Source organism: Bufo bufo, chromosome 1 (genome assembly GCF_905171765.1).
Source record: "Bufo bufo chromosome 1, aBufBuf1.1, whole genome shotgun sequence".
NCBI classification, from domain to species: Eukaryota; Metazoa; Chordata; class Amphibia; order Anura; family Bufonidae; genus Bufo; species Bufo bufo.
In genome coordinates this window covers 266,056,389-266,084,253 of record NC_053389.1, presented here as the reverse complement: position 1 = coordinate 266,084,253, position 27,865 = coordinate 266,056,389, and the positions used below count along the sequence as shown (strand labels likewise).

The 27,865-nt window shown below is 42.7% G+C and overlaps 1 protein-coding gene across 1 annotated transcript in view; it reads right to left on the bottom strand.

The window, feature by feature from the left end:
• VWF (von Willebrand factor) overlaps positions 1–27,865 on the bottom strand; it is a 214,419-nt gene that overhangs the window by 15,638 nt on the left and 170,916 nt on the right. Inside the window, exons 39-43 of the mRNA XM_040439200.1 lie at positions 27,059–27,161; positions 26,904–26,978; positions 22,595–22,699; positions 12,362–12,567; positions 11,490–11,639 (exon numbers count right to left, since the gene is read on the bottom strand). Of these exons, the coding sequence (XP_040295134.1) occupies positions 11,490–11,639; positions 12,362–12,567; positions 22,595–22,699; positions 26,904–26,978; positions 27,059–27,161 (639 nt within the window). The remainder of the gene's footprint in view (positions 1–11,489; positions 11,640–12,361; positions 12,568–22,594; positions 22,700–26,903; positions 26,979–27,058; positions 27,162–27,865) is intronic.

The window sequence follows — 27,865 nt, the reverse complement described above, 5'->3', positions numbered from 1 at the left end:
GGGGAGCCCGCGGGGAGGGGGGGGGGGTCCTTTAATTTAGGCGTCTTGCACACAAACGTATTTTCTTTCTGTGTCCATTCAGGTTTTTTTGCGGACCGTATACGTAACTATTCATTTCAATGGGTCTGCAAAAAAAACTGAAGGTACTCCGTGTGCATTTCATTTCCGCATTTCTGTTCCGCAAAAAAATAGAACATGTCCTATTCTTGTCCGCATTACGGACAAGGATAGTACTGTTCTATTAGGGGCCAGCTGTTACGTTCCGCAAAATACGGAATGCACATGGATATCATCCGTATTTTTTGCGGATCAGTTTTTTGCAGACCGAAAAATACATACGGTCGTGTGCATGAGGCATACAACATGATAATACAAAGCTAAAGACAGAATAAAAATGTATAGCTAGATAAATAAATTAAAAAGTATAATAAAGGTTGGTAGGTAAATGTGAGAGGTAATTATAGGTCTTTGTATCTTTGAAAATCAGTTAAATGGTTTCGCAGGAATAGAATATTGATGATCTAACCTCAGTATAGGTAATCAATATGTGTTCAGTGAGGTTCTGACTTCCGAAACCCTGCCAATCAGCTGTTTGAAGAGGCTGCAGTGCTCTAGTGAGCCTGTTTAGTTCCATTACATATGCATGCATGTGTAGTAAAGTTATACACAGTCAAGTCACATTATTATGACCAATTCCTACTTTTGAAGTCCATAGCATAGCTCATAAAGGGCGTCATGTGTTGTGTGCTGGCTTGATGAGCATATAAGGTGTGTGATAGGCTGTCTGCATATATGTCAAAAAGGGCTGATTATTGGCTTTTGGGCCAAGAGTTCCAGTATTTCTGAAACTGCACTCACAGTTTGTGAGCTATTCTCGTACTGATTGTGAAATAATCAAGAGTGGACAAATGGCACCATTGTGAATAAGCGATATGGAAACTGGTGTGCACCATGATGTGCGAAGGTGTGTGAAGGTGGACTGACATGCAACAGTGGAGCAGCTCATATCCAAAATGAACCAGGAGGATTTGTATAAAACAACAGTTCACCGAACTTTTACTATGAATGGGGCTCCGAAGCAGACGGATGATCAACGCACCTCTGCTAAAGAAGTTGTGGTGGCACAAAAAAGGCTTCAATTTTCGTGGCAGTATCAGAATTAGACCTCCACTGATTGACAAAGGTTTGCTTTCTCTGATGAGTCACACTTTCTGCTTCATCAAACTAATGGATGTTGGCATTTCAGGCGAGAAACATCAGAGAACAAACACCCTGCAACCACTGCTGGAGGAACACAAGCTGATGGTGGAAGTGTTTTGGTCTAGGGAATGTTTTGTGGCATTATCTGGCCCACGCATCAATATGGAAGGCACTCTCAAACAATTTGGGTATGCATCCATCTTTTCGGATCACGTACACACCCATACATGCTGATTGTCCTCCTTGGGGCAGATGGGATCTTCCAGCAAGACAGTGCAACATGTCACACGGCTAGAAAAGTCCAACATTAGTTGTAAGAGCATGACCAAAAACTTTCAAGTACTACCCTGGCCCTTAGTTCCCCAGATTCCAACTCAATTGAGCATCTGTGGGACCACCTCGATCATTGTGTTTATTCTATGGATCTTCCCCCATGCACTCTCAGCAGCTGTGGGATGCACTGCAGGCAGTATGGCCCCAGATACCTGTGACAACCTACCAGGACCTTATTGAGTCACTCCCAACCAGTCTAGCTGGTCTCTGTGCTGTACATGGCAGTTACTCTGGATATTAGCTGGTGCTCCTAATAATGTGACTTAACTGTGTATATGTATGTAAGGTAATGTTAGATGTCTATATGGTAGAGATGAGCGAATCGAAGTTGACGAAGTGGAATTCGATCCGAATTTCAGGAAAAATTCGATTCACACCAAACCCGAATTTTCTCATGTTAGGCCACGCCCCCTCCCACTCCTCACTCGACAGATTGAAAAAATGAAGTAAAAAATCAACTTCTAGGTCCCGCTAAGCCACGCCCCCGATTCTGTTAGGCAATGCCCCCACCCACTCCTCAGCCGATGGGGATTGAAAAAATTAAGCTAAAAATCAACTTCTGTGAGCTGCACAGGTGGGAGGGAGGGTGACTTTCTCCCTGCAGCTCACACTTAGACAGCACAGTGCTGCTGTCTTAGAGTGAGCTGCTCAAAAGGACATACCCCTGATCCAGTTAGGCCATGTCCACTACCACTCCTCAGCCAACAGGAATTGAAAAAATGAAGTTAAAAATCAACTTCTAGGTGCCGCTAAGCCTCTCCCCCGATTCGGTTAGGCAACACCCCCGCCCACTTCTCAGCCGACATGGATTGAAAAAATGAAGTTAAAAATAAACTTCTGTCAGCTGCAGAGGTGGGAGGGAGGGTGACTTTCTCACTGCAGCTCACGCTTAGACAGCACAGTGCTGCTGTCTTAGAGTGAGCTGCTCAAAAGGACACGCCCTGATCCAGTTAGGCCATGCCCCCACCACTCCTCAGCCGACAGGAATTGAAAAAATGAAGTTAAAAACCAACTTTTAGGTCCCGCTAAGCTACGCCACGATCTGGTTAGGCCACGCCCTCTCCCTCTCCTCAGCCGACAGGGATTGAAAAAGTGAAGTTAAAAATCAACTTCTGTCAGCATCAGGGGTGGGAGGGACGGAGACTTTCTTCCTGCAGCTCAGACTCAGCACAGTGATGCTCGATATAGAAGAAAGACAGCTCACCACCTTGTAAATTCGCTTGCACGGGAAGGGATCGCTCCCACTATAAAATCTGAATAAATCACAGCAGGCGTATCAATTTTTCTTCAATGCTTTATTGATCCATACACAGATTGATCCATACACAGGACGCATTTCGGCCCATCCAGCCTTCCTCAACTGCAGTTGAGGAAGGCTGGACGGGCCGAAACGCGTCCTGTGTATGGATCAATCTGTGTATGGATCAATAAAGCATTGAAGAAAAATCGATACACCTGCTGGGATTTATTCTGATAGCACAGTAATGCTGTCTGACAGTGAGCAGTTCAAAAGGACATCCTACAGACCCTGCGCCAGACGGAGGACAGGGAGTATGAAGGGGGCAGGGTGCTGTAGATGTCACTGTTATAGTGGATAGTGTTGATATTTTTTAACGACACAGACAAACATTAAATGAAAAAGATTAAATATACCCGAGCAAAGCAGGGTCCTTCAGCTAGAATGTATTATTTGCCGCTCAGCGGTGCAGTTATATGTTCTAAAGCCCTTTTTGGCGTGTATTAGTCGCCCGAAAAAAAGTATTTGCCATTGTGTGGTGAAGTGAGAAAATTACAGCCCTTTTTGGCGTGTATTAGTGGCAAAAAAATATATATTTGCTATTGAGCGGTGCAGTTATATGTTCTAAAGCCTTTTGTGGCGTGTACCGTATAAGTGGAAAAAAATAAGGGCTTATTTGCCGTTCAGTGGTGTAGTTATATGTTCTAAAGCCCTTTTTGGTGTGTATTAGTGGAAAGAAAAAAAAAGGACTTATTAGCCGTTGTATGGTGAAATGAGAAAATTACAGACTTTTTTGGGGGTTTTTAATTTCCTTTTTATTTATTTATTTGATCTAACAGTATGTCAGACAGAGAAATGCCAGGCCCTGCACAGGGGATTGGCAGAGGCCTAAATGTTTCTGGCACAGGCACAGGTCGCAGCAGAGTAAGGGGACGTGGCAGCAGGAGTCGCAGCAAGAGGCCTGAGCTCCCGGTGTCATCTAGCGCTCATGTCTTGGTACACATCTGGCAGAGGTCTTTATCTACAAAAATCCAGATCCCTTGAAAAATGTCAATCATATGGCCGAAACGTTGGGACAAACTATACGACTTTAATTCATATGCTCCAATCCGGATGTACTATACACTATATATATGATATGATGTAAAACGTCTACTAATTAAAAAGCATTAATTGACTCTGGTGTGCCACGAATTTCCTACTTTTTTATGTCTTGACCAGCAACCCAGCGGTACTTGAATGGTTGACTTGGTCATCCACTTCATCCCAAGTGACATCAGACACCACCAGCCAAGAGTCAGTGGGTTTGTCAGACACAACCCTTAGTTGGTATGGCCCGGGAGCAGGCCCTGTGCCCTTACCTGTCCTCAACCAACCTCTGTCCTTTTCTGTTCCCTCTGCCAGACAAGTATTATATGCTGTAGGCTCAACTCCACTATACAGCGAGGACAAGCTACTATAGGACATTCAGCAGCTACTGGCCAACCAAGATGTGGAGGAGACATCCGCTGCTTCCTCCGGTAGGCGGACAAGTAGTGATGAGGAGAGTGGCGGGGAAGCTGGTGACTGTTGAGGAGGAAATCAGTGACGTGCAGACAGTACTCAATGATGATGATGTAGCTGATTGCACTTGGGAGCCGGGTAAATTAGGGGCTTCATCATCATCAGGAGAAGAGGGTGGCAGCTTGCCCGTGAGGAAGCGGCAGAGCCAGCAAGTCGCTAGCATGGCCGGGAGTCAGCAGGGTGGCAGCAGTGGGAGGTGAGGAGCCAAACGTGCCCGGGGTAGACCACCCGCTTCGCAGGAGCCTACCTGCCTGGAAAGTAGTGGTGCAGGGGTTTATGGAAGCAGCGGTGGTAGCAGTCAGTCAGTGTGGAGTGTTGGGTGTAAAATAAAATACTCGGTGGTGTGGCAGTTTTTTGTTAAGCCGCCGGTGGTGAACATGGCCATTCTAGAATCTGTGGGCAGAAGGTGAACGGGTGGCCAGGGTGGCAATGTTGGCACTACGGCCCTGCATCAACATATGCAGCATCACTATAAAGTGGCCTGGGAGAACTGTGGCTCCAATGTGGTGGTCCAGCCTGGCGCAGCAACCGCTGCATCACCCAGTGCCACGCACCTGATTTCAGGCAGTTAAGGCTCCACCACCTCGGCCGAAGGGAGCTGTCTGTCCTTCCCATCATCTGCCGGTCCTGATGCTCCTCCGCCTTACTCCTTGTCAGTCATTCCATCAGCAATCGATCATGAAAGCGATTGCCAAGAGACATCAGTATGCGTGCACTCACTTAACGCCGCAGAAGCTGAATGTGCTCCTGGCCAAGTGGTGGACTCTGCACCTTTCAGAGAACTGATGGCTTGTGCCGAGCCGAGGTGGAGAGTCCCAAGCCGTCATTTCTTTGCCAAAAAGGCAGTACCAGCCCTGCACACGTATGTAGAACAGAAGGTGGGCCAGTCCTTGAGCCTGTCAGTGTCTGCCAAAGTGCATGGTAGTGCTGACGTGTGGAGCTGGACAAGCGGTCAGGGACAATACATGTCCTTTACGGCCCACTGGGTGAATGTGGTTCCTGCACAGCCACACCAGCAACGTGGACAGGTGACGGCACTTCCGCCTCCACGTTCTCACGCCGTTGGTCCTGCGATAATGTCCGCCTCTGCCTCCTCATCCTCCACCGTGTCCTCCGCCTCCACTGCAGGGACAATGCATAGTGCTCCTCCAGCATACCACATGTGAAGGGCTCGGCGGTGTCACGCTGTTCTGCACCTCATTTGCCTGGACGAACTGAGTCACACAGGGGAGGAACTGCTCCGTGTCCTTCATCAAGAAATCGAATCCTAGCTTTCTCTGCGACAACTCAAAATTGGAACCATGGTGACCTATAACAGGAAGAACATGGTGCCAGTGCTGCATCAAGGAGGGCTGAGCCATGCGCCCTGCATGGCATACATGTTCAATCTCATTGTCAAGCCGTTCCTGAAGTCTTCCACCCATCTGCAAGACATCCTAAAAATGGCCAGATGCACTTCAGCCACTCATACACCGCATAGCACACCCTCCTTGAGCTGCAGCGGCAGAACGGCATCCCCAACATAGGCTGATATGCGACGTTTCCATCCATTGGAATTCCACCCTCCATATGCTGGACCGACTATACGAACAAAGAAAGGCAAAAAACTATTTCTTGATGATCCAAGCGGACAGGAGTACTCCCCTGTGTAACTTCGTTTTCAACCAGTGGCAGCTCATGCGTGACACCTGCCGTTTGCTCAGGCGCAAGGATTTGTCAGTCGCAAGGATTAAGGGATGAACAACGTCATTCCACTGTATCATGTCCTAGAACAGATGCTGGTAAATCTGGCTGGTCAGGGAACTGGAGACGTGGCTCCTAGATCGCACGGCCACATGAGCCACATGGAGTTCTACGCCACTATAAAGGCTCTCTGCAGCCAAGAAATAGCAGTTTTTAACGCAATTCACCACAAATAAAAGTCAGATTCGGCGAACCGGCCAAATCGAATTTTGGAGAAATTTGCTCATCTTTAGTATATGGGTATAAACAAATATTATGTATGTTTAGTGCCATTGCATATGCATACGTGTACTGATGCTAGCAATATATGAATAAATGAGTCTATAGCAGTGAGAGTGTACACATCATATACATACATTCAGCTTTATATCATATAGATGAATACATCCTGGACATATGACAACACAGAGGATCATATCTATATTATTCATACTATATGAGCACACAGAAATCTACTGAAAGCCAGCACAATCTACACCTAAAGTGGGATTTCAGTCAAAAACGTTTATCCCCTATTCAGCCAATAAATGTTTTCGACCAGAATGTGTCCAAATACCCCACCAGTATGCCAGTGACATCTTCTTCTCTTCTCCTCTATTGATGCCAAAATATGACAAAGGCCCAGGCAAATAATGTGCCTAAACTTACTTTTCAGCTGTTTCCCACCCACTACTAATTCATAGAAAATAAAAAAGCCCTACAGGGCAAGAGATATAAAAATTCTCCAAAATGAGTTGGCCATTGTTTCAACTGATCAGGTCATCAGTACTTAAAATTCTGAAAACCCCATTAATATAGCTTTTACAGTATAAAACGTCATTCAGCCTTCAGCCTCCTAACAGAATGGCTTCTTATATGTTTCCATGTTGTATGGAAAATCAAATCAGGAGGAAATCATTCATGAATGGACACAACAGAGACATATCCTGTGCAAATATGCTCAGGGAAACATGATCCTAAAATCTACCATTTATTTAAGGTTAAACCTCCTGTTTTTCTCCACAAAAGAGAGAATGCAAAGATTTATCATTTGACATCCGTCACATCCTCTCCTCTTTATATATTTTCTGTTGACCGGATTTATTACTCTAATGGAAGACAAACAAGAGGAAGGTTTTCACATGGATCCATGTGTTTGTCAAAGTGCTTGCATGTAATTAAAAGGAAGATTAGGCTGTGGCACAGAGAAAGCACCGAGTCATGACTCATACACGCTACTGTATATGCTCTGTACTGTACAAGGCATAGTACAAGGTCATAAACACTTGGGAATTAATCATTACAAAATGGTTTTGTTCTTCTATAGAAAGAAATGTACAGCAGAAATGTACACTTGACAAATCCATCACATGGTTTCTTGGAAAGCAAGGGAGTACATAACTTAAATGTAGCCCTTATGACTGCAACGGGGCCCACTGAAAAGGTTCTCTAGTTCATGTAGAAACCCAACATGGACCCTTCCCAGGGGTAAGGAGATCTCCATCCACATAGGGAAGCATACATTAAAGGTAGCCATTATAACTACAATGAGGCTCTTTAGAAGAGGGTCTACAGCTCATGTTATGAAAAACATTAGTCAGCTCACCTCATATTATGGAATATGTTTCCCTTGCACAGATCTAACGGAGCAGGGAAAAAGTGCCTACACAAGAAATTATTGATCCAGCAATGGGGCAAATTCCTATGAAATTACTTCTTTATTGAGAGTACACAAAATAAAAATATGGAAAAACACCATGTAGCATCGCCCACATGTTTGGCCAGCTCGTGTTGAACCTATCATCCACCTTCCTCCCTCAGGGTAAAGTGCACACTCTAGGTGAAAGGATATAAAAAAGAAGGGGAAATTGACACAAGAGATCGCAATTACTTTGAATGTGAAATGGAATGGGAAATGGAATGAACCAGCAAGTTGTTTCTTTTTCGTTTCCAAAAGAAGCCTCATATGATCTATGTAGATCTATGTCCAGGAGACCAATGTTAAATCTGTATTTTTGAATGTTCAGTTTTTCATTTTGTTTTCTGGAAAACAATGGTGTGTGTACACTAAAGGTGGACCCTATGACTAGAACAATAATGTCTCCAGCCCCTATGGAAACCATCCGTGACTTCCAAATACTGTATACTGTAGACTGATTTGCTAGAGGAACAGCCAGATCACAGGGCCCTTTTACCCCATGAGAAATAAGAATGTAACATCATATGATCTACGCATTGTATGTACAACGGTATCCAGAATATCTGTAAAGCTATATATTTGATTTGCCAATATTTGTCACCAATGTCAAATATTATACTGTATGTTTTAGGAAACAGATGTCTTTGTAAAAACAGGAAAAAATGATATCAGAGACCACATGGGCTATCATATGGGATGTTTTTGAAATATTTTTGTGCTTCATATGGAAAAATATTATATGACTTATAAAAACTGAATATTTGCCAATGTTTGAAAGAAAGCAATTGGCTACATATAGGATAACCCTCAATATCAAAAAGAGCTTTCAACATTAAACATGACCGTCTTTGAAAGACACATCACCCTCTTACCCCTTTTTGTCCTTGGAATTCGTGTACTGTAAATGCCACCTCATCGATCATTTCAAACCATTCTCACAATCAAAATACCACATGATTATGATTATCAGCCATGTTAACAGGTCCAAATATTATGGACTGACGTGTCCTTCACATGAAGAACGTGCATGCACTGTTCCCAAATGTTTGTCATGATCATCACTCAAGCCCCAATGGATGATAGCAAATATAATTCAACCATGTGATGTTAAATTCAAACATCAAACATCTACTCATTAACACCTCTGCAGTCACTTGTGTTTAACACAAAAGCATTAGAATCTTTTATATGGATCCACTTCAGAATTTCAGATTTTTTTATCCTAGTAATAAGATCAAAATTATACCGGCTACTCCATTTAAGAGTTATGCAGCCCTAGTATTAATTATGTTGTTATTTTATAATTCATAATTGTGAATAATTTTTGACATATTCAATGTTGAGCCTCAACAAATACAGCTGGGAATTCCATAACGTGTCATCTGTAGTCTTTTAACAACACAATAAATTATTTAGCACTAAACAACATAGGCTACATGCACACGAACGTTGTTTGTTTCCGTGTCCGTTCCGTTTTTTTTGCGGATAGGATGCGGACCCATTCATTTCAATGGGTCTGCAAAAAATGCGGACAGCACACCGTGTGCTATCCGCATCAGTATGTCCGTTCCGTAGCCCCGCAAAAAAAATAGAACATGTCTTATTCTTGTCCGTTTTAGGCATTGTTACAATGGATCCGCAAAAAAAAAAGATTTTGCGGATCCGCAATTTGCAGAATGCAAAACACATACGGTCGTGTGCATGTAGTCATAATGTCACTTTTTAGCACTTCCGAGGAACCATAAAGAGTACACTGCTTGCCCCTGACCACCCAAGCAGTCATACCATACATTTGGGAAATATCTTGCCTAGTCCTGTGGATTGGTCTACTGCTTTTTCAATTAGAAAAGTGTCAAAATGTAAGAAAGTTTTGAAGCACTTGGAAGGAGAGGTCATAAAACACAGCATACTCATTGTTCCCCATAGATATTCCCAAACATTCTTTGTAAAGTCAACACACTTGTGGATATAGAAGTGCCTTGGAATATATTATAAACGAAAATTAAGCCTACACTAAGCTCTTTTAAGGAGCACCAGCCATGAAGACAAAGTGGTGGTTTTCTCGGAACTGTGCTGCTAAATTAATCAAGCAGCTCTATCTCTGTTTATACTGGTGCCTACATTAGAATTAGCCACTGCCTTGGCACCTCATTTGCGCTGCAATGAGAGCCAGACAGTTTTCCATTAACAAGGCACCAAAGAAAAGTCACACTTAGCTCTTATTAACCTGAAATGAGTGTTAGAATTGTGCCCTCCTTGGTAACTTGATGGAACATCAATGAAGCAGATGCCTCATGAAGTCAACACTATGTTTAGAACACAGTTGGTCATGATTGCCATATTAAAGAAGCACCCCGGGATTTTTTTTCTTTGCCTATATAGGGCAGGATAGGCCATTGTTAAAGAATGAGATAGAGGCTCTTGTGTATACCTTGTGTATACCTGTTTTATTTGATATCTAATTTTTGTCTGACATCTTGATTCCCTTGCTTCTCAGATATGGTTTTCCTAATCAATCCATTTCCTATCATGCCTGGATTTGCAGAGACAGAGGGGCTGGAGTCTTACTGCTCTGAGTCCTCTGAGCCATAGAAGATCAGTGACACAGCTGCTGTTCCCTCACACTGTAGGGTCTCCATGTGTTCCTATGTGATACAGCTTGAGCCTGTCTTCTTTGCCCTGTTATCTCTCCCCCCTGTCAACTGTTGGAGTAAGGGAGACCAGTGTGAACCGACATCTGGAGAGTCAGCAAACACAGATGGCATAGACAGGCAGTGTGACTCAGGAGGTTTGTAACTGCAGCTAATCACTGTATACACTTACCTGCTATATATCTTCTCCTGATCCTTTAGATAGGGGAGACATTATATCAACCAAATACAGGGAAATACAGAGTAAACTGTGTGTGTGTGAAGGTGCCTGAGAGCTGCTAGGAGGGATCTGATAGGTGATGAATGATATCTAGTTCACAAGAAGTCAGCCATATGGCACAGACCGAGTTCATGTTTATATATTAGAGCAAGCTGTGGGCTGGTGGTCAGACTTGAGATCACATGACCAGGTTCCAATAATGAAAAGATACAAACTGTATAGCTGTAACTGTGTTAAGGTGTAACAAATTACACTACTAGAATGCTGGTGGTGAGTGAGTAATATTTGCAAAAAAAAACAAAAAAAACTGGAGTGCTTCTTTAATTATATTTTGTATTGTGAATGACACCAAGGTTGACCTACCATATGTGTGATGAAAGCCCTTGTCTTTGCAATAGTAGCCATAAGACACCTAAACGTATTGGCCTAGGTCAAGCTGCAATACACTACATGTTTATGTGGGCATGTGGGAAAAATGGGTTGGCAGGTCTTGAGGCATGGTTATGGGTTAGAGACAACTGACATTCAACTTACGAGCATTTCTTGGAAAGAACTCAAAATATAACTCATAACAAACCCTGCCCTCTAGCTACTATTGTACCAGCATTTCCTTGGTAATACTGCCCACATCTCACAACATTTGAATCCCATTAGTGAAACATTTTAAGAAAAACCTGGTTCACTCAGAAGAGCCCACAGAAACTCCCACAAATGCATGTTGGGGTTATGTTTACAGAAGCCCCACCGTTGAGGTCCACTTTGTGTTGCAATCCGGCAAAATACGGACAGTTAAGAGATGTAATATAAATCCCTATTGACAAGAATATGATGTAAATACTTTGTACTGTAATTCTATGGACTTACTGGTCTGCAGTTTTCATCACACGGCTTTTTCTCACACATCACACTGAGAAGGCTTGTGATAGGGTCGATCGTATCAGTGCACTTACAAATCAGGCAGCCATCTTCCCATGAACTTCCAGCATGGTAGACATTATTCTTATGTACACAGACCTATAATTAGTAAAAAAAATAGCAATAAATTATTAGGTAGATATACAGATACACAGCTAGAAAGCGGAGGATTTTGTAATACGCAGGGATATAACTATATGGTATTCACATGGTCCCTGTTGTTTAAGGGAGTCCAGTGTACTGTGGGCTAAACAGCAGAGTTGAATTACGTCTGACAGATTAGTTGCTAAGGGTACAATACTTTTTGATCAGAGTTTATTCAAGGATGTGGTCAAGAACACGTCCATAGCAACCAGTGTGTTTCAGATGACTGATATCGTAACAGAAACTAAATTTACGGTAGGTAATGAAATACAATTTATTTGCCAACAATGGGATCAGCCATGATCTGCTAATCGCTTGGAGACCAATAAACTAATCAATATAAAGAGCTTGTCAAAAGTGAAGTTCAGATAATCCGGAACCCAGCAACTGTCAAGTCCTTTTAATTAAATTATTTTACTATTAATTTCTCTTAAGAGGTTCACTGGACTTTTAAAAAACTGAAGTGCTGAGACCCCCGCCAATCGTGAGAATGAGGAGAGAGAAGCGTTTACACAGTTCTAGCAATCAGTGGGGGTCTCAGCTATCAGACACCCAACGATCAAAATCTTTGATATTTTGCTATGACATATTTAGAGGTTTTTTTTATTTTATTTTAGTGATACTTTAAGCATATTTACTGTAAACGTTTTTCTAGAGCTTGACTGAACCCTCCTCACCTTATCTGCATTACATGTCACACTGGTGCAGCCACACTCGTTGATGTGGATAGAAGATATATATCCAGAAGGACAAGTGTCTGTCGAATTGGTGCAGCTGCATATACATTGGTAGGTATCACAGCACTCTGTGTTCTTCAAAGAAAGCCTTTTGTAAGGTGGGCAACTGGGACGCCTTAACAAAGGACACGTTTCTCTTCTGCAGACTTACATGAAACAAAGGACAAGAAAATAACTTTACCAGGAGGCACCACAGATACAGCATGTTCATCTTGATATCCCTTATTCATTGAAGGGATCATTCAGCCAGAGGAACCCTTGTCAATATGTCTTATTCAGGCTGTGACAACTCAGGGTCACTTAGCTCTCCAGGATTGCCGTCTGCTCTGCTTAGACGGTTGGCACACTTCAAGAAGCCACTCCAACACTGCAGATTTGGGTGCAAACTGGCCACGGCCAGCTTTATTATAACTTTTACAGCAGACCAAAACATAAAGCATAAACATAAATCCTCGGCCATCTGGCCACTGACTATACAGAAGTTCTCCCTCTCTATCGGGATCTGGGTCTACCACCCAGCTCCCCAAAACACAACAGTGCTTACCCCATACAGAGGGTCCCAGCTCCCACAAGCCTTGGTGCAGCCCGCTCCTTCCTCAGATAAGGAGCCCTGATTGAGAAGCTCAGCCCACATTTATCCGAGCTCCTCAGCTGGCAGCTAATTCTCCTAATTACCGGCCTAGCTGCTGAAGACAGTGAGAGAAACCTATTTTCCCAGCCTTTCTTGTTGATACACCATTTCAATGCCTCTCGTATGGCCCTCTGGCAGCCAAAAACTTACTTACTTACCAACATTGCAGTTGGAAAATTTGACGCATGTAGGCTCCCACAATCATGACAAGACTACACACATATGGGCAGGCATTACATAAGCCCTGCCTATTTTCAGCCCACAACAGCCTAAATATTCCAGGACTGTCTAAAATGTCTGTCTGACAATTTGTGACATTTGGCAACTATGAGCGTAGAGGTGCTGCAATGTGTGACTATCATTAGGGGCCTATTGCATATGCCCAGAGAGCTGGTTGACAAATAGGGGGTGGTTGTTCCAACAAGGCACCTTGCCTCAGGGAATTTAGATACATGGTGAGGGCATCGGACTGAAACCTTGGCCTTAGCTATAGTTTTGGCTCTCCCTTTGTTGGACTGCAAGTGGTTATCTTAAAGGGGTTCTACAGTTTGTTTTAACTGATGATCTATCCTCAGGATAGATCATCAGCTTCTGACCGGCAGGGGTCCGACACCCGGAGCTGTTTGAGAATGCAGCGGCGCTCCAGCCTTTTCACCGTTTACCGCTGGCCCAGTGACGTCACGACTAGTATCATCTGGCATGGGCAGGGCTAAGCTCCATTCAAGTGACATCACTGGGCCAGCGGTAAACAGTGAGAAGGCCGCGGCGATGCTAGAGCGCCGCTGCCTTCTCAAACAGCTGATTGTCGGGGGTCCCGGGTGTCGGACCCCCGTCGGTCAGATGCTGATGATCTATCCTGAGGCTAGATCATCAGTTAAAACAAACTGCAGAACCCCTTTAAGTGTTCTTCTGAGCCCTGAAGACACCTGTGTGTAACATACAGAGGCTTCTGGTCTCTTGTCTACCCCAGTCCCTGACTATGTATATGTGCCCTATCACTGCCTATCTCCCTCACCTAGTGGCATCGCTAGGGGGGGCAATCGCCCCCCTATGTTGTTCTTTGCCCCCCCGGTTGCCCCCCCCGCTGATTCCCCCAGGTGAATACTAATGAGCGCTTCCATTATGGAAGCGCTCATTAGAACCGAGGGACCAGGAAGTGGTGAACGCTCTGTACTTACCACTTCCTGGTCCTCGGCTGTCGGCTGTGCAGGGCTGCGCACAGCGTGAGGGCGCTCTGTGACCCCACGCTGTGCGTGCCAGTTCAGAGCACAGTCGACTGAGGAGAGGCAAGCGGCGTCCAGGAGCAGGAGAGGTAAATGTTTTTTTATTTTATAAAAAATGTGGCTGCTGGGAACATAAGGGGGCTAATGATGAGAGGCATATGGGGGCTAATGATGAGAGGCATATGGGGGCTAATGATGAGAGGCATATGGGGGCTAATGATGAGAGGCATATGGGGGCTAATGATGAGAGGCATATGGGGGCTAATGATGAGAGGCATATGGGGGCTAATGATGAGAGGCATATGGGGGCTAATGATGAGAGGCATATGGGGGCTAATGATGAGAGGCATATGGGGGCTAATGATGAGAGGCATATGGGGGCTAATGATGAGAGGCATATGGGGGCTAATGATGAGAGGCATATGGGGGCTAATGATGAGAGGCATATGGGACTAATGATGAGATGATGAGAGGCATATGGGGGCTAATGATGAGAGGCATATGGGGGCTAATGATGAGAGGCATATGGGGGCTAATGATGAGAGGCATATGGGGGCTAATGATGAGAGGCATATGGGGGCTAATAATGAGAGGCATATGGGACTAATGATGAGATGATGAGAGGCATATGGGGCTAATGATGAGAGGCATATGGGGGCTAATAATGAGAGGCATATGGGGGCTAATGATGAGAGGCATTTGGGGGGCTAATGATGAGAGGCATATGGGGGCTAATGATGAGAGGCATATGGGGGCTAATGATGAGAGGCATATGGGGGCTAATGATGAGAGGCATATGGGGGCTAATGATGAGAGGCATATGGGGGCTAATGATGAGAGGCATATGGGGGCTAATGATGAGAGGCATATGGGGGCTAATGATGAGAGGCATATGGGGGCTAATGATGAGAGGCATATGGGGGCTAACGATGAGAGGCAGCATATGGGGGCTAATGATGAGAGGCAGCATATGGGGGCTAATGATGAGAGGCAGCATATGGGGGCTAATGATGAGAGGCAGCATATGGGGGCTAATGATGAGAGGCAGCATATGGGGGCTAATGATGAGAGGCAGCATATGGGGGCTAATGATGAGAGGCAGCATATGGGGGCTAATGAGAGGCATAATAAGTGTCATCCACAGATGCCCCCATAACAGTGTGTCTTCACAGATCCACCATAACAGTACACCTGCGCACTGTCGAGAGACAGAAAGAAGGGGAAAGAATCCGCGGAAGCAAGCAGAGGACGGCACAGCAGATGACTGAATAGCTTCTTTTGTAAGTAAATTGTTTTATTATAAATGTATCCCTGCAGACCGCAATTCTCTCATATTTTGTAATCTTATTTATATATACTTATTTTGTTTTTGCCCCCCCATTTTTGACTGTGGTATCTTTGTGCCCCCCCCTATATATTGTTCCTAGAGTCGCCACTGCCCTCACCCTATCTACCTGACTTTTTACACACAGCCATCTTCAGCCCTCAGTAGAACTGAAGACTGAAGACAGACTCTCCTTAGCAATAATCAGCTAAAGCTTTGCTAAAAAGTCTCTTTATGCCCTGTTTTCTAGTACAAAGAAACATCTTCCTCTAATAAAGTACAGTATATTACAAAAATGTTTAACATCCCTGTCCCTACACTATATTAAAAATAAACTAATTCAACAGTTACACTTTAAGTGAGGCACAGGCAGTTAACCCTGGTGGAAGCAGCTTATCATCAGGGTCCCAACAACTTGACTCCACTTGACTCCACTCCATCAGCTGATCCTCAGGGAAGGAGCTGTACATTTTAAAAGTGAGTTTGTAGAGCCCCTTTAATATAATTTAAAAAAAAAACTGTGATCACAGAGCAGGAGGAAAGATGTAAAGTTGGTTAAACCTATATATGGTTGTCCCAACTCTCCTCTGAAATATGAATTTTAGGGGAAAAAAAGATCATGTACAGTATGTTAAATTCCATTGTCTGATCCTATTGTCAACAGGGGAAATAAGATGCAATTGGAGGTGTCTGGCAGTAGCTTACATCCAGAGGTGTGATGGTGGAAATTGTAACCTGGCCCATAAGCCAAGGAGGCACAGAGGGCCCCCCTTGCCAGTGGTGCACTGCCAATAACCGTAATTTTCCCTTTGTAAGACGTACTTTTTTCCTCCAGTGTGGGGAAGGGGGGGGGGGGGGGAATGTCAGTGTGTCTTATAAAGCAAAACCTAGTGAGCGTTTCCATTATGAAAGTGCCCCTTAGTATGCAGGAAGCACAGGGAATGACGAGTAAAGCGCTGTACTCACCCCTCTCTGGTCTTCTATGGGCCCATGCTGCACTATTCTGACTGTGTACAGAGTCCTGACATTGTACGCAGTCACATCACAGTGCAGGATGGGCCCAGAGAAGACCAGGGTGTGTACCTGCATGGGAGAACCCCAGACATGCAGAGCAGCGGTAGAGCAGGAGAGGTAAGTTAATTTATTTTGGGTCTGATATGGGGGGTCTAACATGGAGGTCTGATGGGGTCTCGTCTGAGGTTTGACATAGGGGTCAGATCTCAGGTTGGATATGAAGGTCTGACCTGAGGTTTGATATGGGGGTCTGATTTGAAGTCTGATGGGGGTCTGATCTGAGTATCTGAAATGGGGGTCTGATTTGAGTATCTGATATCGGGGTCTGATTTGAGGATGTTATATGAGGGCCTGATTTGAGGTCTGATATAGGGTTTTGATTTGAGGTCTGATATGGGGGTCTGATCTGATATGGAGGTCTGATTTGAAGATCTGATATGGGGGTCTAATTTGAGGTCTGACATGGGGGTCTGATCTGAGGATCTGATATGGGGGTCTGGTAAGGTAAGGGGGCATGTAAGGGGGTATTTTATTATATACCCATATAAGGGGTATTTTATTTTGTACTGTCATACATTTGGAGTTATTTTTTTACTGGCACACATTATAAGGAGAATTATTTCTACTGGGGAACATGATTACTAGAATGGACACAATGGGGGTATTATTACAGTCTTAACACTTTACACTCTGGCAGATAATTATTTCTATTAGTAGGACTTTGGGTAGTACTCTTACTGTGGGGGACACCCTGGCACAGTATCAGCTTAGCAGAATAATTTTTGGAGACATTATGTTGACAGCATTATTAGTGTCAGGGACACTATTTGCTGGGCGCATTTATTTTTTAGGGCACTGTTTGCCAATAATTATTGAAAGGAGCATCTGCGTGGTACTAGTATTTTCAAGAGGGACTGTTTCTGCAGTATAGTATTGGGGAGTGCAGTGGGCACAGTATTGCAACGTTGAGAAGGTAGGAGGATGATGGAAAAGTAGGAAACTAAGATGTCTGTTTGTCATACTCTGCAGAGACAAGAGATGGCTGAAAGAAATCATCATGGCGGTCTGGCCTGAATGGAGAAGCTGAGAAAACAGAACATATACAACAGAAGAGATATCACTAGATGTAAGAGGTATGTGGCACTGTATTACTCTGTATGTTTTTGTAACACTGTATGTAATGTTTTCCAAGTATGTCTTTAATAGTAAGGATGGAGGGAAAGGGTATGGATGAGAATTTGGCATGGGGGGTGCTGTTTCAATTTGTTCCTCAGGCAGCAGAAAGGTTGGGTGCACCCTTGCCCTTTGCCACAAAGCACAAAGGGAAGGGAGGCTCAATCTGAACATTTGCACCAGGCCCCCTGAGCCTTTAGCTACAGCCTTGCTTACCGTACTTCTTTCTCCCCATAAAAAATACAGCGAGTTGAGGGCACATGTGTATGGAGTCAGGAAAAGTAGATGTTGGGTGACAGGTATTGGAGGTGTATGGGCACCATTTAGTAACATGCCACTGTATCCATTTTGCATTCCACAAACCATGGATATCTTCCGTGGGCAATCCGCATTTTTCTCAGTCTCATTAATAGAAATGGTTATTCTTGTCCTCAAAATGGAGAAGAATAGGACATGTTCTATAGTTTGCGGGATGGACATACGGATGCAGACAGCACACAGATGATATTCTTATTTATTTTTTTTATTTTTTTTCGGTGCCATAGAAATTAATAGGTCCGTATGAGATCCGTAAAAAATGTGGATCGGACGCGGATCCAAAATACAGTAGTGTACAAGTGGCTCAAACATTACAGGGACTATCTTAGCAGATTACATTTGCCCTGGCGATCAACTAATTGCCGTAGGTCCAGCTCCTAAAACTCACAACGATCATCTCAAGTGCATATTTCCCAATCAATGATCTCAGAGGAACTATATGTAAGATAATATAAGATATATTGCACTAATACACGCATAAAGTTGAATATCTAAAAATAAAGCAAAAAGTAAGTGTGCATGTATCACAATCATTACTGCATCTGACAAAATGTCATTTCCATGAGATAATGGCCAAATCCATGTACTATGGATGATGCGCTCACTGTACACCAGGTGTTTACACCATCAGTTATGGAGAAGAAACAGCGCCATCTGCTGGCGTCATGGAGAATTGCTATAACACTGTTTTTGTATTTTCCAGGAATGATATTCCATTTCTATACTTTATGTTTACATCTAGATATTTGCTCGGGGAGAGGTAGTGTGGTAGATAATGACTGATAAGACTAATGCCAGCCAGTGTCAATAGTGAACTTAAAGTAGAGACTGCAAATCTACAATAATAATTTCTAATGTTAACGTCACCTTTACTGTGGAAATACAATAATATCACTGTATAACTTTGCCATTCAGGAGTCTGGGAAAGTTGGTTTCAAACCTCATTGTGTATAAATGCAGCCATATTGTTTGTTACCCAGCTTTCTGTGACTACCTCTGTCTCCAGTTTGCAAATAGGATGTCAAAAGGTTCTCCAATACGCAGAGTTGATAGAGGTTATGAGTTCCAGGAGGAATTAACTGCTGTAATCCCATATAAAACACATATAATCCATGTCACTATAATGTATGCTACATGACAAACTCAGCCTTGTTATATGAAACTATATATGAGGAACTCTGCACTGCTACATCTATTTACGAGTGCCACGAGCCAATCCACTGAATTATGATAATGCAGCAAGTGTACCTGTTGTGATCCCATATAAAACCCAATCCCATGTGATATCGCCATCAATTGTGTCAAATTTCAAACTCAGCAGTACTACACCAGACATGCCTTGCATCTGCTCAGACAACCTCCTCCCTGCTACATCTAACAAGTGATAAATGCTGTATTTGACGTTTATTTCTGCTGTATCTGACATACTTCTTTCTGCTGTATCAGACAAGCTTAGCTCCACTACATCTATTTTTAGGCAATGTACACGTAAATATATGTGTGACTGATGCAGCTGTCACATTTGACAGCCAGTCTGCTGCCCAGTAAGAAACATATGCTTGTACCCTGCTTATGGTTTTCTCTGGAGCTTCCTCCACTTTCCCGTGTGAAAAGCCTTCTTCTCGCCATTGCTGCCTCTCGATGGAAGCTCACTACTTTGGAATGTGTATAGAAAATCCTTAGCCAAGCTGGTGGCATGAGATCGGAGTTTGGGTAATAATACGGGGGGATCAAGACTTTCACAGCGCAATATAATAAAAGAGTCAAATTCAAACCAAAGTTCATGTGTTGAAAGAAGGAGCTCTGGAAGCAGCAGCAGAGCATGGATTTCATGTAATTATTATTTATGGCCCATCAGATCTTCACATTACACAACAGGCCGAACCTACAAACATAGATGGCATAATGTGACCCCATCCCCCACTGTAAATTCTAAGACTATCAGAAGTCACTTTGGAATTCTGTGATGGAAATACAATGTACAGTAGCGGTTATATCATTACATATGGGGGAAGGAGGATTTCGGCCACACCATTTATATACATGTACATATGTGGCCTACATTTCCTGACACGTCCCCATAAAACGCCTTTAGCAATGTGGTCTGCTTCAGTACCTCCCATGTTAAAGGGGTTGTCTTACCTCAGCAAGCGGCATTTATGATGAACAGAAAGTTAATACAAGGCACTTACTAATGTATTGTGATTGTCCATGTTGGTTCCTTTGCTGGCTCATTTTTCCATCACATTGTACACTTCTCGGTTCCATGGTTACGACCACCCTGCAGTCCAGCAGCGGTGGTCGTGCTTGCACACTATAGGAAAAACGCTGGCCTCTCTGGTGGCTGGGACCATGGAAGCACACATAAGCTAGGTCTTTTTCATGCAATCATGACCACCGATGCTGGATTGCAGGGTGGTCATAACCATGGAAACAAGAAGTATAGTATATAATGTGATGGGAAAATGAATCAAGTCAGCAAAGGAGGCAATATGGACAATCACAAGACATTAGTAAATGAGTTGTATTAACTTTTTCTACATGATGAATGTCATTTGCTGAAATGAGACAACCCCTTTAAGAGAGGTTCAACCTTTTAAAGTGAATCTCCACACTGTAACACAATGGAGGGAATTTATCATGAGGAGAATTTATGAAGTACATTTTTCTTGAGTCTCCATTGACATAATTTGTGCCAAAGTTATCAAATATCACACGTAATTTTGACGCATCTTTAAACCTGACACTTTTGCCTAGAGAGGTTACATCACCCGCTACTGGAGTGAGTGGATGGAGTGCACTTTTTTAAGGCTTTTTTAAAAGTCTCAATGATATTTGAAGTGAAACTCATTAACATGGCTAACCATGTCTACTTTCCCACCTAGTTTTCAAAACTTGAATTAGTGATGAAAAAATGAAAAATGTTGCAAAATTTAAGTATGAGCAGACCAGGTCTCTGACATAACAAGTGCTGCACCCCAGTGCAAAAGGGTATCTGCAATTGTTTGGTTATGTACTATACTGTAATGTTATGTTATACAGTGCTATGTAATGTGACACACACAGTATGCTTAAAGGGAACCTGTCACCTCTACTATGCTACCCTCACAGAGCGTTTCTAAATGTTCATTGTGTTACCCTAAACATATAAATTACACTTTTAATTTCATTTGCAGACGAATTCAATAATTATTATGCATTTTTGTACTTCCTGCCTTTTATGCAAATTAACATAATAGAGTCATATCTTACTTGTGTGACCAGAGAAGAGTCATATTTTCAAGCTCTGACTCATCTCAGGTTAATTTGCATATGTATCAAATCGTTTTTTTTACACAATAAAAGCACACAGAGCTATGGGGACTGGGTATTGCGGGTGTGCTAGCGGCCATCTAGCAACCCATATCCTCAGCTCTATACCCAAAATCCAGGTGATAGGTTCCCTTTAGGTATGAGACAGACAAGTCTAGAATTAACAGTCCAGGTCCAGTCCTTTCTGGAGCTTAGGGTGTGGGCTGGCTCCTCTCCCTACTTCCAGAAGATTCTAGTTGTTTTAAGAGTAGGCAGGATGAGGACGGGCCTGGAGGAGACAAACAGAAAGTTTGTGCACCTCTTCTCTATCATTCAGCTTCAATGCTTCCGGAAACTAACAGATCCTCATCCTCCACTACCATTAGAAGGATAGAGAGAAAAATTGGAGAATTTTCGTGGTTACAGCCTGAGAGTCAGCAAGGTAACCAGCATAAAACATTACAGACTTTTCTGCTGCAAAATTGGAAACAAGTTAAGACACCCTATCAACCCCAGATTAGTGAACAAGTTTTAGTCATCAAGGTGATCAGCATACAGCATTTAAGACTTTGCTTCAGTGGAGGGATAACAAGTTCAGACACCCTGCATACTTCAGGCATGATTTTGGCCAGTCATGTTATTACGACATTGTGTGTATTGTGGACACAATTATGTGACAGATTATGGTTGCTAGCCAGAGATCCCAGTCTTAGAGACTGTAACAAGAGAGAGTAATCTGATGGCTATTTTTTTCAACCACTTACTTAGCTCATGCTTGGACATCTGTAAAAGAGAATGTGCAGATAATTGCTGATGTACTGTACTACAACTCCTATTTTGTTCATAGTAAAAAAATAATACTTTTGTTAAGTTCAATCTGGCCTGGTTACTGACTCTCCTACTCCACACTCTGGCCATCGCACCATTTCAAGCCCCGCCTTGCACCAACACGGACATTTAACATCAATGGCACCCAAAACTACCATCAGGCAGAAGTCCTAGCTATAGTGAGCGCCCCGAGGGAATATAGGGTGCCCTTACTTCACTGCACAGACCCCAGAGAGCAATGACCTGAGGGAGTACACAATGACACATCATCATCAGGGCCACTACCACTCCCATCCTTTGCTCTGGCTCCTCAAGGGCTCACTGCACAAGGTTCAAAAGATAATATAAAGTTGGCATGACTTGAAACCTACCACACTCATAGATGGGTTTGCACTCTCCTCGGTTGGTCAGTACTAGTTCCATTCCATTCTCACAGTGTGGCACTGGAGGGATTTCACAGGAGCTTTTATCACAAACTGGAATAAATGAACAGAAAAAAAAATGAAACAAACACCATAAGGCTAAAAGTAATCAGAGACCCTATTGTGGGACCTTAACCCATGTTACATAGCCACTGAATATCACTACACTTTGGGGGTCGAGTAGTTCTTAAGGCGGCCATACACCTGTTGGGTGTTGGCTGAAAGATCGTTCGTCTGACAGATATCCCTCCCCATCCCTTTCCAGCTCCCTCATGTAGATGAACATGTATTTGCATTTGAAAGGGAAAGAGGAGAAAGCCGCTGCTATAAACTTTTGAGCTGCGCCTAGGCCACATGACTGATGAACGTGTCGTCGCTGGCGTAAGAAACGTTGAGAGAAGGCCGCGGCTGCGAGCGCTGGTGCCTTGTCAAACAGCTGATCGGCAGGGGTCCCGGGTGTCGCCCCCCCACTGATCAAATACTGACAACTTATCAAGAGAATAGATCATGAGTATTGAAATCTTGGGGGGGGGGACTTTAATTCAGATGTCTAATGCCCAATAAATGAATTCATACACCAGACCTCAGACCCCAAAAATGTATTCACTCCCCAGAAAATTAGTTCAGGCTCCAGACTTCAGACCTTAAAATTACTTCATATCCCAGACTACAAAGGTAAAAAATTCATCCAGACCTCATACTTTAGAATCCAGACATCAAGCCCTAGAATTCGCACTTCGGACCTGAAAATCAATTCAGACCCTAGACTACATATCTCAGAATTCCATAATCCAGTCATCAGATCACAGACTTCAAACCTCAACTTTAATTCAGCCTTTACACTTCACACTGTAAATATACATTGAGCCCCAATGTCTGTGGTGACATTACAGCATTGTTTGGACTGTGCTTGTTATAGAATGGCAGCGGTGCATTCTCTGTACATACTGCCCATCATCCCTGGGAATCCCAGAGACCTCAACACAGAAACTTTGAGAAACAGTTAATGCTGGGGTTTGTTCATTTTAATAAACTCGACAACACAATTCCAGGATAAGGGGAAAAATGTAACAAAAAAATATTTTGCATTTCCTAAACAAGATATGAAACGAGGCAGTAAATGAGTCTGCAATTTATCAGCTGTCATACTTCTGTGTTGACAGGAACACATCCCTTTCAGCTTAATCCTTCAAATTTTAATGTGTATTGGTTTACTTGGAAGGAAATAAACAATTCTAAGTAAAACTAATGTAAAACATACAAAGAATCAAACAACATAAGCCATAGAGGCCCCTCAACAAAGCCCTGACATCTCATCTAAAGCCCTGGGGGGACGATGCTTCAACACCTAAATGGGCAGATTAAGGCCTGACATGTCTACATGACAAAAAGTTTCCAGGGGAAGGAAGTTAAAATTTGTCAAATAAGGGATTAAATGCATTTTAAACTGTTGACCAAAAATGTTTAGGTGTAAAAAAAAGTGTTTTTCAAATTAGGAAAATAATGTTGTGTTCCTTCTCTGTGTTTATCACCATGGTAATGTCATGCCAGCGGGAAGAAGCCATCTCTTGCATAAAACACACAACAAACTTGTCCTAACAGAATGTTACCTTCAGAGACGTCGCAAATCCTCACCTTACCCTGAGGTCTTTCCACTATGTTTAGTCTTGCATAAGTCTTAGCAAACAAGAGACACTTAACGGTGTAGAAATAATTAAGTGTGTCAATGAGAAGACATAAGTAGCACAGTGGGGACACACCATGAAAAATATTTATCCCCAATCTATGGAATAGATTTGAGAACTATGATTGCTGGAGCTCCTACCACCAATCACGAAAATAGGGGTCTTGAGTCCCTCAGTCATGCAGACTCCTTATGTCACGATCATGTAGGTCACAATGAAATCTCAAATGAAAAAAATGAAGCAACATAGCACATACAGTAGTTTAAATTTAAACATTACCATAGTTTTGTGTCTACAGCTCCTGAACAGGCCTAAATATTTCCATGGTAACAGACCATACCATGTGTAGTCTGATCCTTCAGTCATATTCGCTTTCATTTAAACTATATTTTAACTAATATACATTTTGTAAGCAATAAGTGCTCTTGTGTGTTCCCTACAATTCATCCCCTGCTTGGAAAAGTTTGCACTTTAAAAAAAAATTTTTTAACAGTTTTGATGTGATTGAGGTACATTCAAATTAATAGTATGAATCAGAAAAGCCACACACATTGCCATTGTGCAGATCGAGCTGCTTTATCTGAAATGAATTAGTATCTGGCTTTCGGATGCTATAGGCGTGTCATTCTTGGAATCGATTGCACGATAGAAATTGAGTCAGTCCTAATGACAACAATATTTTCCGCTGGAATATTAGGTTTATGTCATTGAATCTGCCAAAACCATGATATTTCCTTAACCACTATGGTCAGGGAACAGGACAAAATGTCTTATCTTCAAAATAGGGTAATAGTTTAATCACAGCCAATATTAGTGGGATATATGAGAAAGCTAAGACAATATAAGAGAAACAATAGAATTCTGCTTAAAGTGGAATTCCATGAAAGGCCAAGATGGGACAACCCTTTTAAATTCTAGAAAACCATACAATAGTAATGCTTTTCTACCAAAAAAAATGGCAATTCAGACAATTAACTCCAAAATCCTATTACTCACCACCCACTATAACAAGGTTAGAGGACTTAATGTATGAGGAATATTTGTCAGGATACATAGGCCTCATGCAAATGGTCGCGTTACAACTCTTTTTAAGCTCTGATTTGCACTGAGCCATTATACAGCACTTATAGAAATCTATGAGGTCACACTCTACTTTTTCAATACATCCAATTTCATATAAAGTTATTCAGAGGTTTTCCATCAGACCCAGGGATCCAGACTTATCTGTGGGCTACTCACTAACTTCTACCCACTAGTTGCTGAAAATTCACGTATAAGATGAATAGGTCTTGTTCTCAAGATGGTGCCCAATTCTTCAGTGTAAATGTACACACTCCAAATAGTATTCTGTACAATCCCCGTTTGGATCCACTAAAATATATGGTATGGACCTGAGTCTCAGGAGTCTCACAAATGTGCATAACATAGTCCAAGGTGGAGGTAGATGGGTACACTACAGAGTTCCCTAGTCTCTAGTACCCTAATCTTTTACCAGTATGAGTTTTTCAGATGTTTCCGATGATGATACTGACTATGATGTACCAGTAACTTTATTCATGCCTAAGGCTACTTTCACACTTGCGGCAGAGTGATCCGGCAACAGTTCCGTCGCTGGAACTGAACTGCCTGCCGGATCCGACAAAACGTTGGCATTTGTAAGACTGATCAGGATCCTTTTCTGATTTGTCCGAAAAATGCATTGAAATGCCGGATCTGTCTCTCCGGTGTCATCCGGCAAAACAGATCCGGCATTTTTTTTTTGGGACGGATCCGGCATTCCGGTATTTTGAATGCCGGACCTGGCACTAATACATTCCTATGGAAAAAAATGCCGGATCCAGCATTTAGGCAAGTTTTCAGTTTTTTGGGCCGGAGATAAAACTGTAGCATGCTGCGGTTTTATCTTTTGCCTGATCAGTCAAAAAGACTGAACTGAAGACATCCTGATGGATCCTGAACGGAATACTCTCCATTCAGAATGCATGGGGATATACCTGATCAGTTCTTTTCCGGCATTGAGCCCTTTTGACGGAACTCAGTGCCGGAAAAGAAAAACGCTAGTGTGAAACATAGAAACATAGAATGTGTCGGCAGATAAGAACCATTTGGCCCATCTAGTCTGCCCAATAGTACCCTAAAAGTACCCTAAATCTACAATTTTTTAGTGCAGTTTGGTTTCAGTTTTGGAAAACATTTGATGTAGGCCTAAAACCCTGCATATTGTTTTACTAACGCCATTCACTGGAGAACTTAGCATTTAAGCTGTCTGTTGAGTTGCACAGAGGCCAAGAAAAAAATATGGTAGGCCAGCCAACAGTGAGGTCCCTATAACCATATTAAGTCCTAAACCAATATGAGCATCATCTAGATGCCCAAGCATATAAGGCTGCAGTATCTGCCAAGCTTGTTTACTTCATAGATTCTATGACACCCTAGAACAACGTAGGTAATGATGTGATACTCCCATATGAGTGGTTCAACTCAGCAGATGTATTATGCTATGGCTGCTGTATGTTTATTAACTCAATAACTAATTAGTAGATATGTATCTATCTTATGGATAAAGTACCTACCACATTCATACTCCGAGCAACATTGATCAGAACTCCGTTTACGTGATGGAATTTCACATGGGCCACAAGTAGGAGCTAAAAAGAGACAAGTAGCTGTATTATCAGTCAATTTCTAACTATGACTTCTCAAAAATGTACTGAAGAATTTGTATTACGCTTGATGGTTGGACATGGCTTCAGTGAGCAGTTGGTGATCCTGTCGTCTAGGCATATGCAGATACTGCAGGGGTTGTGTAAAGGTATCCATGTTTCCAAATGCTAAAAAAAAATATATATATCAGAAAATGAATTGACTTAAAGGCACATGTTGAGGAAATTTTGGATGTAGTTAATCGCAAAAGTCATGAACAAGCAAATTCAAAACCAAAAGACCCATCAAGGACGCAAAACATTTTGAAGGAATACTATGCACTCGGTCACCATAAGATTCAACTGACCTAACAGTCATTCCAGTAGTAAGCAGTAACAAATCTGTTACAAATCTTCTACAGTCTATAATGGATTTTCTAGACCAAATCCCATCCCATTGATCCAAACCCATTTCTAAACCATATGATGACATTTATATCTTAAACCTGGATGTTTGCCAGATGTATACAAAGGGACAGCTTTTAATTTAAAGAGGTTATCAAGCATTAGACAAGGTGTTTGCTATTTTCCTCTCACAGTGCCACTAGTACCCAAAGGCTGTATCAGCTTTTAGGCTGCGACTACTGTACGTGGTGATCTTGGTTGCAACAGTCACAGAACCAAAGATTGCAGTGCAGCAGTGCAACCATTGATCTGAATGGAAGTAGCAGCTAAGCTTGGAAGTTGCTTTGACCGCAACCCTAAAATCGTAAAAAAAAAATCCAATACTGCTAGATTTTTTAAAATTCTGGGATCACAGTCGGCACAACCAAATTCAGTTCAGTGGCTGCACTGCTACACAGTGATCTTTGGTCCTATGATAGGTGTCTCAG